Source organism: Brassica napus, unplaced genomic scaffold (genome assembly GCF_020379485.1).
Source record: "Brassica napus cultivar Da-Ae unplaced genomic scaffold, Da-Ae ScsIHWf_2831;HRSCAF=3611, whole genome shotgun sequence".
NCBI lineage: Eukaryota > Viridiplantae > Streptophyta > Magnoliopsida > Brassicales > Brassicaceae > Brassica > Brassica napus.
The window spans coordinates 76,304-90,928 of NW_026016095.1; the positions used below are offsets into that span (position 1 = coordinate 76,304).

The 14,625-nt window shown below is 34.8% G+C and overlaps 3 protein-coding genes across 3 annotated transcripts; 2 read left to right on the plus strand and 1 right to left on the minus strand.

The window, feature by feature from the left end:
- Positions 1–562: 562 nt before the first annotated feature.
- Positions 563–2,882, plus strand: LOC106454992. Its single transcript, XM_048774060.1, has 3 exons — positions 563–693; positions 1,060–1,913; positions 1,991–2,882. The coding sequence occupies exons 2-3, from the start codon at positions 1,062–1,064 to the stop codon at positions 2,666–2,668; spliced, it is 1,530 nt and encodes a 509-aa protein (XP_048630017.1). The 5' UTR covers positions 563–693; positions 1,060–1,061; the 3' UTR covers positions 2,669–2,882.
- Positions 2,883–2,896: 14 nt separating this feature from the next.
- LOC125602393 lies at positions 2,897–4,237 on the plus strand. Its single transcript, XM_048774061.1, has 3 exons — positions 2,897–3,175; positions 3,267–3,348; positions 3,424–4,237. The coding sequence occupies exons 1-3, from the start codon at positions 3,051–3,053 to the stop codon at positions 4,105–4,107; spliced, it is 891 nt and encodes a 296-aa protein (XP_048630018.1). The 5' UTR covers positions 2,897–3,050; the 3' UTR covers positions 4,108–4,237.
- Positions 4,238–5,487: 1,250 nt separating this feature from the next.
- Positions 5,488–7,945, minus strand: LOC106427514. Its single transcript, XM_022706702.2, has 3 exons — positions 5,792–7,945; positions 5,613–5,681; positions 5,488–5,499 (listed from the first exon to the last, which is right to left on the minus strand). The coding sequence occupies exons 1-3, from the start codon at positions 7,943–7,945 to the stop codon at positions 5,488–5,490; spliced, it is 2,235 nt and encodes a 744-aa protein (XP_022562423.2).
- Positions 7,946–14,625: the final 6,680 nt, after the last annotated feature.

Here is a 14,625-nt window from a genome sequence, read left to right on the forward strand (position 1 = left end):
GTAAAAGCTTCACGTTGGGAGATGTGGTGGCCTTCAAACCCGGGCCGAGAACCTCGTAGTCATTGAAACATGGTATAAAGTAAAAGATTCACGTTGCCAAAACAGAATAAAAAAACAGAATGGTTGTCCCTATGGTATAAATTCAATCTAAAGTTGTCCCTATAGTATAACTTTCTTCATAATACCAAAACTAACCTTAAACTAATCCCATTATAAAATGATTAATTGTATTTAAAAAATATGAAAATCAATTTGTTTAAATGGTTGTCGAATAAAAAAGAAAAACAAAGGGAAAATAAAAACGGGATTAAAACCATTCTGTTTTTTTTTCCGTAACTCTAATAATTAAAACAATCTCTCCGCCTCTCTCTACGGCGACGACGAAGGCGATTGCGTCTTCTCCGGTGAAATCAACGGCGAGTGCAGACGCCACCGGTGGAACCCGTTTCTCCTTCTCCTACCGGTGAAATCCTTTGTCTTCTCCTACATATTGAAGGTAAACACCAACGTTCTCCATCCAATTTCAGTCATAAAGTTTGTTCCTTTCTCCTTCTTGTTCTAATACTTTTCTCTGGATCTCTGGATATCTCGACAAACAAAGGCGATTTCGGAACTTCTCTTGGTCATTGGTGAAATCGAGTTTGTCTTCAACCTCCCCGCCTCTCTCTTTCTCCGACATTGCTAGCGCATAAGGTATGTTCTCAATACTTCATATGTCAAGTGGTTTGAGTTCTTCATTCGGGTTTGAAGCTAGCATTTCTCTCTTTCTTTATCCGGTTCTTTATTGCATTTCTCTGTGTTTGAGTTCTTCATTTGGGTTACTCTTTTTATATTCGTTTCTTAGGATTTTAAGTGTTGTTAACTGATTATATGAACAGATTTCGATTGTGAATTGGCTTACTTTGATTAACTGATTTCGTTTGTGAATTGATTTCGTTTATCATGGGCTGGTTTATTGATTGTGAATTGGCTTACTTTGATTAACAGATTTCTTGTGTTTGTCTCTGCTTCAATCAATTTCAGTCTTTAACTAGAATCAATTTTTTTTGTCTTTTCTAGATATGGAGTTAGAGCTACCTAAGCGAGTGTATGCAGAGGGTTTAGAACCTCAGGTGAAGAAGATCAATAACTGCTGCCGCATGGAACTTATCAGAGATCTGAAGAAAGCTATGCCTGCGGAGTACGATGATGTCAAGATAGATCCTGTTTTCAAACATATCATGGCGATTGCGGAAAATAACCTCAAGTTTTCGGGGAAATTGGTGGATAGCTTCTTGTGTAAGCAGCTGATTACCTCGAAGATGCATGAGAAGTGGTTTATATTTGCAAGGAAGCCTCTCCGGTTTTCGCTTCAGGAGTACCACACTGTGACAGGCCTCAAGATCTCGCGGGAAAGTAGCTGTGACGTAATTAAATGGAAAAGTGATGGCGGATTTTGGAGTGAACTACTAAGGACAGGTGGTAAGATCACCTTGCAGTCGATCAAAAAGGTGCATCTACAAGAAGTTCACAGCTGGTCTCGGCGTGATAGGATGAGGTTGATCTACTTGTGTGTGATAATGGGTGTGGTGATGGGGAGAGATGAGAAGGTGAACATCCCTCATATGTACATCAAGCTGGTGATGGATCTCGAGAAGCTTCGGAACTTCCATTGGGGTCTTCACTCCTACGACTTCTTACTGAGTTCCATTGAGAAGGTTAGGAAGAAGTTGGGTAAGAAGAACAGCTACATTTTCGAGGGGTTCTCCTATGCGTTCCAGATTTGGATTATGGAAGCAATTCCGGATTTTGGAGAAATATGTGGCAGCAAAGTCTCGGACAGTTTCTGCGGTCCAAGGTGTGGAAATTGGAAAGGAGTTGCAAAAGTTTCTTATGAAGACATCATTCAACTTGAGGAATCGTTTACTGAGAAGGTATGAATATTTATTGTATTCTTTTATATGGCTGTTGCATATTTTTTAAAGCTTATAATGTAATAATTGTTTTGTAGGGAGATTTGTTCTCGGTAATTTCAGTAAGTGGCAATGGTGATGTGTTGAGGGATGCTGATTATACAAGGAAGGATGAGATGGAAGATGAGCGTGTGGAGCTTCTTCTCGATAGGATTAAAAAGAACTTTGATTGGAGCAACACAGAATGGCCAGTTATAGAGGATGAAGAGACTGAGATGGAGGAAGCCGATACAGAGTCAGAAGCTGATAAGAGTGTGGATGCTACTGATATTGCAGCAGATGTGGAGACATCTTCGGTCCATGTTGCTGGAAGAGGCAAGAGAAAGATTCAGGATGAAGGAGCCGAGTCAAGAAAGAAGAAGTTGTTGTGTAAGCGAACAGCAGAAAAAAAACAGAGTATTGATCAAGAAACTAAGAGTTTCATTGAGGGTTTGGTCCACTCATCTATCAGTTCCTTGGGCGATATACTCAGAGCGCAAATGGCGAGTATGGAGAGCATGTTCAAAGAGAGGATCGGCAACATGGAGATCGAGGTTTCACAGCTCAGGGAAGCAATCAGTTTGAGGGCAGAAGGAAGCGTTCCTAAGAGCAAAACCGATGAAGCTGCGCCTAAGACCAAAACCGCTCAAGCTCCTGCAAAGAAAAAGGTCAATCAAGCTCAAGCTCAAGCTCCAGCAAAGGAAAAGGTACTTCCTAAAAGAAAGTGTAGAACTTGATGTTCTTGTATCTAGGATGCCGCGTAAGGGTGCTGGAACTAGTCTTTTGGAGTTAGGTTGTTTTTGGAACTAAACATTTTCACAGTGTAATATTATGTAAAACTTTCGGATATTGTAATAGGTTTATAAATGTGTAATATGCTTGAATGTTTGTGTAATGATAACTCCATGAATGTAATGCTTTCTTTGTGTTTTGATTGAAAGACTTCTTACATATTTTTTTTTTGGTTTTAATGAATAGGATTGGTTAAAGAATGGTATAGAAACTAACGAGTTTGATTTTGGATTGAGCACACAAGAATTAAGGGAATTGTCCCAAGATACATATGTTGATGGGTTTGATCTTTCTCAAGTGAAAGTCGAAAACTCAAAACCCTTCAACATGTCCCCACCGAAGTTAAATGATGAGGAAATAGATCGAGCCGGAGAAGCCTCAGCAGATGCGGCATTGGTGTATCTTCGTAAAGAGGATTGGGAAAAAGTTAGCACTTGGTTAATTAAATCCAAGTAAGTAAATTCTCATTTTTATATCATGTGTTTTTAAAATTTAATCAAACCATATCATTGTTTTGAACTTTTATCATTGTTTTGGTTACAGACCTCTACGGATTGGACCTTCATTGTTAGATGCTGAGATTGGTACTCGTCTTATGGATAGAACCGAGTGGCTTCACAACTCGGTAAAACCTTTATACTTTTAGCTTTCATGTGTGTTTTCCATACATGGTGTGTGTTAACATCATCGTAATATGCAGGAGATTGACGCCATGATGTACGTATACAGGGAGAGAACATCTCTGAAACGATGGAAACTTCACCGTGTCGCCTTCATGTCTGTTGTCTTCAGCAACATGATTAAAAAGGAGTATGAGAGTTTCAAGGCGGGTATAAGAAAATACAAGCTTCATGATTTGCTAGTGCAGTACGGCAAAGGGGTCCTTCCACCACATGGACAGACACAAGAGATATGGAATGTAGATGTGGATCGACTGTATGTCCCTGTTCATGTTAGCGGGAATCATTGGATCGCATTGTGTATCAGTTTCGTGACGAGGAGCATTGATGTGTTTGATTGCTCGGGCAGAAAAAGGTACAAGGAATTGGATGGGTTCGCAAATCTTGTTCCTCGTATTGTCAAGGCAGTTCAGCCACCGAGTTACCAGAAGGACTTTACGTTCGCTGCATATACGGTTCACTATGTCCCCATGGGTAAGCTGAATAAAAGTGCATGTGATTGTGGTGTCTATACAATAAAGTTCATCGAGTGCCACTCGCTTGGATTGAAGTTGTCGATGGTGAATGATGGTAACATCAAAGAAGCTCGCCACAGAATTTTGTGGGATCTATGGGAAGCGGCAAACGACCCGGAATTGGTTGAGAGGATGTCAAATTATGAACCTCCAGAGTGTCTCACTTCAACCGTAGAAGAGATTCTGTGAGAATCGATTTTTAAATGTAACTAGTTCGGCTTTTATTCTAACTTTTAGGATAAAAATGCTTAATCTAATGTGTGTTTTATTAGGAACATGAATGCTTAATCCCTCTAATGAATTGCTTTTGGGTTTATTATTCTAAGTTTTTGACAATGTGTTTAATGAGACCCAAAAAAGTCATGTCGGCGACAACAATCAACCGTAACGAGACCCTAAACAATACCCTAAATGAGACAACGTTCGAAAACATAACGATACCCTAAACATACCCTAAACAGAAACCAGTCATTCAATCGAGAGTCTAAAAACACATAACGAGACCCTAAACATGCCCTACATAACGAGATCCTAAACATGCCCTACATAACGAAACCCTAAACATACCCTAACGAGAAACCAAAACAACATTAATCATGCATTCTAATAGCCGTTGTAGAAGAAATCAACCGATAAGAGTATATAAACGAATCAAATCCAATACACTAAACTTGGTTTCTTGTAAACTCGACTTTTGATCCAAATCAGCAATAAAACCCGACCCGAATTAGATCCACAAATAACCTAATACCCGACATATTTAAACCAAAAACCCGAGTTTTCCCCATTTTTTCAGAATTCTCTTCTCTGTCGAGAACATTTTTCTCTCTGAATCAATTTTCCTAAAACATGAATACTCCAAGGCGATATTCGTACGGGGTGCCATCTAGGTGCTGGTGTGGGAAGGGGGTTGTGATTTTCTATTCGAGAACAGATGAGAATCCTTACCGACGGTTCTATAGATGCGAAATTGGGTCACAGGTTCATGGTTTCGATTTGTTTAAGGATTCAAATACATAATAGTTATCTGTTCATATCGAAACTCTGTTTTGTTAAAGGCGTTGGTCATGGCTTTGATATCTTTTGTCTGAATCGATTTTTGATTAAGAGAGACGAACACGCTGTCCTGACTTTATTTTTCTTCTATGTAGCGAAAAAATGAAACCCATTTATTTAAGTGGGTTGATGAAGCTTTGGTTGATGAGTTTCAAAAGCTAGATGCAGAGCAAGGGAGAATAACAGAAGCAATTGAAGATCTGAAAACGAGTATGAAAGAGACAGTTGAAGAAGAAGTAAGGAAGCAAAAAAATTCCCTTGAATTAGGTTGTTTAGGAATCATTCTACTGTGTTTTGGTAAAGTCAAGAATGAATGAAACCAGTCTACTGGTTCTTAGTATTTTGCTTCAATCTCTTTTGTTCTTACAATGACTATGTCACATTTTATGGTTCTTACTATGGCTTTGTTTTGGTTCATTTTCGAGGGGTTTTCTCAAATCGAGAACAATGAAACTGAGAAAGAATGTTGATGGCAATGTATAACAATGAAACTTAGAAGAATGATGCCAATGTTTAACAATGAAACTGAGAAAAAATCCAAACGAAATTTATCCAAATGAAAAGAGAACCTATAGTGTTTAGAAGAAAAAAACCGTACAAAGCAACCTGTGAAATTTATCCAAATGATGAGAATGCACTTTGAAATAAGCTCGCCTAGCTCGCCTAGCTCGCCATCTACCGCCACTTGCAAACTTGAACAGAGCAACCTGTGACACAAAGAACCATACATCAAACACATAAACAAGCTATAAAAACACATAAATTTACCGCCTATATAACCTCACCCCTTACCATTTGTGACTGACTATATTGGTACTTGACAAGTAGCTCTGTTGTGCCCACTAATACCACATCTACTACACTTCCGAGGCTGCTTTCTTCGTGATATTTGCGATGACCGAATTTTGTCTTCCGCAGTTTCATATCTGCGTTTTCTTTTTCTTCCAACTGATCTTCTTGTCTGTGGTGGTAAAACAATGACTTTCTTAACATCTTCTGGTATAGACCAAGCATCCTCAGGAACATCAATAGGATTTATGCTTTCTTCATAAGCTTCTCTCCAAGCTCCTGTAGTATACATCAAATCAGTCAATGTGTGTGGCTCTCTTCCAACATGAAAACCAGCTTTAATTGCGTGCCTACAAGGGATCTTCATAAGGGTGTACTTTCCACATGAACAAGTCCTTCTATCCAAATCAACTAAGCAGTCGAATTTATCACCTCTAACAAGCAATCGACCAGCACTGACAGGGTAAACTACAAATGTGGCGCCTTTCCCGATTCTCCTCTCTATTTTTTTCTCTACATCTTTAGTCAGAGGATGTTTATGCTTTGAAATCAGTTTCTTACGCTCATAAAACCATTGTGTTAACATTTCCCTGATACTGTCTAACAAAGGGATGACTGGATACTCTCTCGGTGAACGCAAAGCAGAGTTGATAGATTCAGCAGGATTGGTTGTCCTTATGTCGTATCTGTATCCAGGGAATTGACATCTAGCCCATTTTTGCACATCAGCTTCCCTAAGATAATCTCCAATTGCCGGACTGATATTACACACAGTAGCAAATGTCTTCTCAAACTCAGAAACTCGATAAGCCTTGGACGCCTTTGAAACCAACCCAGCAAGTCCTTTCCCATGGAAATATGTGACCACATTATTCAACAAATGATGAATACAAATCCCGTGTCTGGCTGATGGATACACGTTTTCAATTGCCTTAGCGATAGACCCATGTCTGTCTGAAATAAAAGCCAAATCATGATCATCTGCAATGACAACCTTAAGTTGTCTCATAAACCATTCCCAAGAACGCTCATTCTCTGAGTCGACTATTCCAAACGCAATAGGATACAAATTTGAATTTCCGTCTAAAGCCGTAGCAACCAGTAAAACTCCTTTGTATTTATTCTTCAAAAAGGTCCCATCGATCACAATAACCCGCCTCATGACTCTGTTAAATCCTCTTATCGATTGCCCAAATGCAATAAATAGGTAACGAAAGTTCTCATTTCCGTCAATCTCATAGGATGTGTGTGTACCTGGATTAGCCTCTCTCAGCATGTGCAAGTATTTTGGTATTTTCCCATAACTTCTCTCTGGAATACCTCTAACTGCACTGATCGCATATTCACGCGCATCCCATGCTAAAGATTTTGATATCTCGCATCCATGATCACTACGCATAATCTGTATGATATCATTACATTTCGGCCCTTCCTTGACGCCTACATACTTATGCATAATCAGACTGCCTATTGTTTTTGCTGAAGCAGTCTTACCCGCTTTGGTTTTGCTTGAAGGTGCGCATGTATGTTTACCGACATACTTCTTGATCATGAAATATGATGAATCCTTCAGACACTCTGCTCGAACACCCCAATTGCATGCATTATCTGCACATCTAACATACCAAAGTTGTCTATCCGTTTTGATAACCTGGTAGTCAAAGTTATGCTTCATTGCACACATCTCGAAAGTCGCCTTCAACAAAGTTTTGTTCTCAAAAAATTGTCCGACCTTAACAACATGGAGCAGAGAAAACTTTGACATTTTATGTATGTTCTCTTTTTCAGAGATCATGGTATCAGCATCATAGTCCCCATCCTCATCAACTGCGACTCCTTTCCGCTTTTCATTCTTCTTATTCCCCTGCCTCTCAGCATACACAGGAGCTGATTCGTCCCCATTGTCAAACGAGTTTCCTTTCTCTTCATGAGTACATGGATCAGCTGGCGGTTTGTTAAGATCAAAGGCTTCTTTATTCGGATTCTCAGCCTTGGCTTTACATGTTACACACAATCGAGTAGAAGCACTCTTTTGAACAAATCGAACAAAATTATGAAGCTGACGATCGTTTGCAATGATCACAGGTGGACATCCTGAAGTATTGATCAACTCAGCAGGTAGATAACTTAACTCCAAATCGGCTATGATTTCTTCTTCCATACCAAAATCCTCCAAAACCATCCTTTTTAATTCATCTAAAGTACAATTTGATTCCACTAACAATAGCCTACCCCTTTGCCATCAGCCTCAAAAATCCATCCCGTAGTTGCACCTAATTCCCAAAGACCACATGTTGTATAGATATGCATCTAATCTAGAACAAAAGTTTCTGAAAATCAAAAGAGAAACTATGAAAAAATCATAGATTCATGAAGAAGAAAGGCAAAATCATTTTTTTTAAAAAAAATTGACAAAGAAAATCGAGCAGAACCATTTTAGGAAGTTAGAATATTTTTAGAATATTTTGTTAACTGACTTTCCTTTATTTTCGCCAAAAACAGGTGATTTTATTAGTAGAAGACACCTTCTACAATGCGTAGAACCATGAAAATAATAAGGAATGTAATTTCTACCTTCTTTAGACGTTTGTGTAGTTTTCAGATTTCACGTTCGATAAATGTTAGAATACTTGTTAAAAGTAGAAACTGCATTTTTCAGAAACGTAGATATCTTTACAATTAGTAGAATTCGCATTCCCCATATTTAGATATTGAATCAAAAGTAGATTTTACGTTCCAAAACAAGTAGATGTACGTGTTTATTCTGGATTTTGCATTCTACTAACCCAATTTCCGTAGAAGACGATTTCTACTTTTAGTAGAACGTAAATTGGAAATTTTATTTATCAAGTTTTTGAAAAAATAAAAAATATGTCCTTCTGTATATTGGTGTTCCATTAATAGTTTATATTTTTAATAATTTTTTTGATTCATAAAACTATTTATTTTATTAAGTTTCAGAAATAAAAGGGTAAAAGGGAGATAAAATGGACAAAGTTGAATTTATACCATAGGGACAACCATTCTGTTTTTTTATTCTGTTTTGGCAATTTTCCCAACTTTCTTGAAAAATAGCAATTTCAGTTTTCATTTTATTTTTCCTAACGCAAGTTTCATTTTTGATAGACCCTAGATGGTCACTGAAATTAGAAATTAGAAAACACATAATAATATGGTATCTTATATATTAAAACAGAAGTCACAACTTTGATTCATGTGTAATTTTTTTTTAAAATGGACTTATTCCTAAAATGTCATATAACATTTAATCTCTAACTAATTATTCTTACCTTTATTAATATGGCTAACTAATCCACACAATATTAAACCGTACCCTTTTAATTACGGTTTACATAACCACCATAATTTATCTTTGAATTAAATTATCTTTTATATTTTGGTTAAGCACGTGATGTTTTCAATATGGTTTGATTAGAATTATTTTCATATTTTGGTTTTGGTGTGTCTATACTGCCGGTTAACCAGTTATACCAACATTAAACATATCTTAATCCTTACCCATTCTAATTTTCAAACCACTTACAAGTTATGTGATCTAATTCAAAATTAATATTTTCTTCATTATAAATCCATATCAATCGTAAGTTTGATTCAAATTATCTCTTTTTTTTTCTTTTGGTTTTGATGTGACTATACTGCCGGTTAACCAGTTAAACCAACATTATACATATATTAATCCTTACCCATACTAGATTTAAAACTATCTATAAGTTTTGTGATAAAATTCGTTTTTTTTTCTTCTAAATAAACCTATACCAATCATTAGTTTTGAAACAGCTACAAAATTGGGATCAAAGTCAAAAATATATTTTTCTCAAAAAGCAAGTATAATCATAAAATCAATTTAGTTGTAATATTTTTTAACTTGAAAAGCAAGTATATAGGAGCAAAATATCTATTGAATTTCTTGCTTGAGACTTGCAACTTCTAATATTCTAACGATATATATCAAACATATTTGTTAGATTTCACTAATTTATGTTGCCATTATCTACTCAACAAATCTACTATATTTTCCATAACAACTAATACATAATATTGTACTATTTAATGTCTATTAATTATAGATTTCAAAGAATATACTCTCTACAATACCCTAACTATTTAACTATCTATAAATAACGACGCTAAGAATCATACTTCGAAATATTACAATATTTTCGAGGTAACAATAAAAATATATTTACCAATCTTTATATATAATTACGAGTTAAATAATGAAATAACAATCCAAAAAACATAATAAAAAAACCTGACATATGTGACAGTTTGAAACAATTTATTTAATAAAAAACATATATAGTAAAATTATTATGTTTTTAAAAGTGATAAACACACTTTATATATATTATAATATATTCCAATTTAGAATTGTAAGCAAAATGTTTATATAAAAAAAATGGAAACAAACATCCGCGCGGTTGCGCAGATCGAGATCTAGTCTATATTATTAAAACTGAAGTACCTTTTGGTACTGTTTGGAAACTTAGATAGTAGATTAAATGAAAGTTATTTGAAAACAAAGATAACATATTAAATACTTTTTTTTATTTACATATTTAGTCACTCTATTTATTTCTCATTTACATATTCTGTCGTTTGAAAACTTGGATAGCAGATTAAATGAGAACTAGGTAATAACCCGCGCCTTGCGCGGGATGTGATTATTAGTTTTGTTATTTTTAATAAAAAGGCATTAAATCTATTTAATCTGGATATTGGTTCGGTTTTAAGTTTCTTTTTTTGGTTTTTCATCTTCTAAAATATAACTATTATTTTAAATTAATATTCATTTTCGTTTATTCGGTTAAAATGTTTGATTTTTTTGGTTTTTCCCGGTAAAAAACAAAAAAATTAATATTATTTGTTTATATTCATGTTATGGATTTTAAATAGTCGTCATGTCGAACCAATAGTTTCATATTATAGTTTTTAAACAAATAATAGTTTAAGAAAAAAAAACTATTAAAACAAATCATTTCACTACAATTTTGTCGGTAGTGAAAGAAACATTAAGAAAAAATATTTCAACTTTCAAAAAAATTAGATACTTCAGTTGTTGTGAATACTTAGTTATAAGGTGCTCACATCAAGGTGCACATGTATGTATATGTAAAAAGTATATACAAATAGTTGACAAATATATAAAGATATTGTTAATTAATATTAAATGAGTTTTTTTATTCAAAATAATAAATGAAAAGTAAAACTAAAATTAATTTAAAATAAAAAAGGCCTTGCCATTAGTCATTTTTTCATATAAAGAAAATAAAATTGTATATGTAAATAGGGGTTGGCACAGATCGAATATCTGGGTATTTGGAAGCATTCGTGTCGATTCGATCTTTAGCCACCTAGATATTCGGTGACTCGGATATCCGGAATGTTTTAGAATTTTAAAGAATATTCGATTTGATCCGTAAATAAAATAAAATAAAATTTTAAAAATCATTGAAAATTTTAATAATAACATTTTATTACAAAAATAAATCATTATTTAAATTTTTAAATTCTAGTACCTAATATAATAAATTTAATTCATAAAAATATTGTAAAACTGATATAAAGTATAATATATATAATTCTTTACATATATGTATATAAATCCATATAACAGATCAAATTAGATATATGTTCCTAAATGGTATTTGTGATTTGCTTTTTTTTTTTATATTGTATTTTAGTATTTGATTTGTTTCGTAGAGTTACGGATATCCATATTTTTTTGTTCAAATAAAAACGGATAACGAATCGAATCAAAATTTATGAATATTTTGCTCAACTTTATTTGTAAACAATAAAAGTAATATATATATAGTTTGGCTTTTGATTCGTTATCTATTTTTATTTGAACCAAAAAATTCAGAGTTCTATTGGAACCATGTATGTGAGTTTTATATTTAAAAAAAAAACGCAAAATACATAGTGTGAACACATTTATGAATATAGTGTGAACGCGTTAGCATATTTATTATCAAATCATTGTGAGGCTGCCACGTGTCTATTATAATGTGAATGCATTTATTACAATGCTTCTCTTTTAATATATAAGGGATTGTTTGGAAACACAGATAGCAGATTAAATATTTCTTTTTATTTACATATTTAGCCATTGCATTTCTTTCTTATTTATAAATCTGCCACTTCACTTAAAATCAAAATTTTTAATTAATTAATTACAATTTATTGTTTTTTCTTTTTGTTGAAAATAAAAACACAAATTGTAATATATAGTATATATTAATCTGCTACAATACAATTTTTAAGAAAATCAAATATCATAAAATTAATAATAATTCATAAAAACCTACTGTAAAAAAAATTAAATCATTTTTAAATAAATAAACAAAAAATCAATAGGTTAATATATGAATATTACAATTACATCAAATTGCATCAAGTTATAAAATTATAAATATAATATTACGTACAGATAAAAAATTATTATCAAACATTTATATTATAATATAATATATTCTACTCTAAATATATTTTACAAAAAATAAAAATATAAATGGACATTTTATAAAATAAATAGTTTATAAATTTACATTGAACACAAATTAAATCCAACACCCGCGCGGAATGGTGAATATCTGAATTGAACGCAAATTAAAGATTAAAAACCCTAATCAGAGCTTTGCACGCCCTAAATTGACCAACACGCTCCCTCTTTTTGAGTTTGTGAATATCTGAATTGATGATTGGAGGAATGGTGAATTTGCAGCGTCTAAGGATGACGAGAAAGATCTTCACCTCTGCTCTTGGTTTAGCTTCCCTGGCCAGTGGTGCAGGAGTTACATCTCATAGTAATCTTCTTGCATCCTTAAACAACCATTATTCTCACAATGTCAACACTAATCTATTAGGGAGAAGAGTTTAGATAAGGATTACTTGCTTATACATAATGATATAACTATGTTTATCTGCTGTTTTATAGTACTTTAGGAGTATCTTTACGGTGTTCTCCCTTGTATAAATAGGCTCCTCAATGATCATGAATAAACAAGTTGTTTTGGTATCTAATTTTACATGGTATCAAAGCTATTCTGCAAAATCAGATAAATTTTTCTTTTCAGTCTCAAGGTGATACGACACCGAGACAAGCACACGTGTTGTGCCTAATTCACGATGGAAGTAGCCATCGTTTCTCCTTATACTTTACCTAACTCCAACAATCCAGGAGCACTTATTACTTCTGTTCTTCTCAATGGTGAAAACTACAACGAGTGGTCCACCGAGATGCTTAATGCTCTTCAAGCCAAGCGCAAGTCAGGTTTTGTCTAGGGCACTATCAAAAAGCCGGCTGATGATCATGCCGACTATGAAAATTGGATGACTGTCAACTCTATGATCATCGGCTGGATTCGAGTTTCCATCGAACCAAAAGTTAGGTCAACGGTGACTTTCATCGCTGATGCATCTCAATTGTGGAGCAATTTAAAGCAGCGTTTTTCAGTTCACAATAAAGTTCGACTTCATCAACTCAAAGGTCAAATATCAACGTGCAGACAAGAAGGCCAATATGTCTTAGACTATTTCGGCAGGTTGAGTTCTTTGTGGGAGGAATATGCTCTTCACAGACCTCTTTTGACTTGTTTGTGTGAGGTTGCAGAGACCTTGTCCAAAGAAAGAGAAGAAGACAAGGTTCATGACTTCTTGCTCGGACTTGATGATGCTAGATACGGGAATCTCTGTACAACTATTATCGGTCTTGATCCTTTGCCATCTCTAGAATAAGTATACTGTAAGGCAATTCGTGAAGAGCAACGAATACTATCCTCTCGAAGTCGAGAATCTCAACAGGACACTTTGGGGCTTACTACAAGTGCAAACTCCTCTGTTTTTCCAGAGTTCACACAAGAACAATAGCGAGCTCTCTCTCTCTCACTTAATTCAAGAAAAGTCAAACACCAGTGACAAGCTTTCTGGTAAGAAACGATAAAGTGATGTTATCCTCGACACATGAGCCTCTCACCACATGACCGGATACGTTTCCTTGTTAACTAACATTGTTTCCATATCTTTGTGTTCTATTGGATTTGCTGATGGCAGTAAAACGTTTACTGTTAGTATGGGCGATTTCCAATTGTCCTCAAAAGTTTCATTTAAAAATATGTTTCTTGTGCCATCTTTAAATTGCATACTTATCTCCGTTTCAAAGATTTTGAAGCAAACGGGATGCTTTGCGACATTTACTGATACAGTGTGTTTTACAGGACCGTTTTTTGAGGACTTTGATTGGAAGAGGTGAAGAGCTTGATGGGGTATACCTCCTAACTAAGGTCGCCACTGCCAAAGTTCACAGCGTCAACATCTCTGCGGATCAGGCTCTTTGGCACCAACGCTTAGGACATCCAAGCTTTACTGTTTTTTCGGCTTTACCTGTGCTTTCTTCTTCATCTAGTTCTGTTAACTCCAGTCTGTGTGACATATGTTTTCGAGCAAAACAAACTAGAGAGGTGTTTTTTTATTGCAATAATAAATCAAATGAATTTTTTTCTCTTATTCATTGTGATGTATGGGAACCTTATTGAATCCCTTCAACATGTGGAGCTGTCTATTTCCTTACCATTGTCGATGACCACTCAAGAGCAGTCTGGACTTACTTAATGCTCGCCAAGTCTGATGTTCGAACTATTCTGAAAAATTTCATCACTTACGCTGAGAAACAATTCAGTAAACCAGTCAAGGTAGTTCACAGCGACAATGGAACAGAATTCATGTGTCTATCTAATCACTTTCGTGAGCTTGGGATTATTCACCAAACTTCATGTGTCGCAACACCTCAACAAAATGGGCGTCTTGAAAAAAAGCACAGGCACATCCTCAATGTTGCTC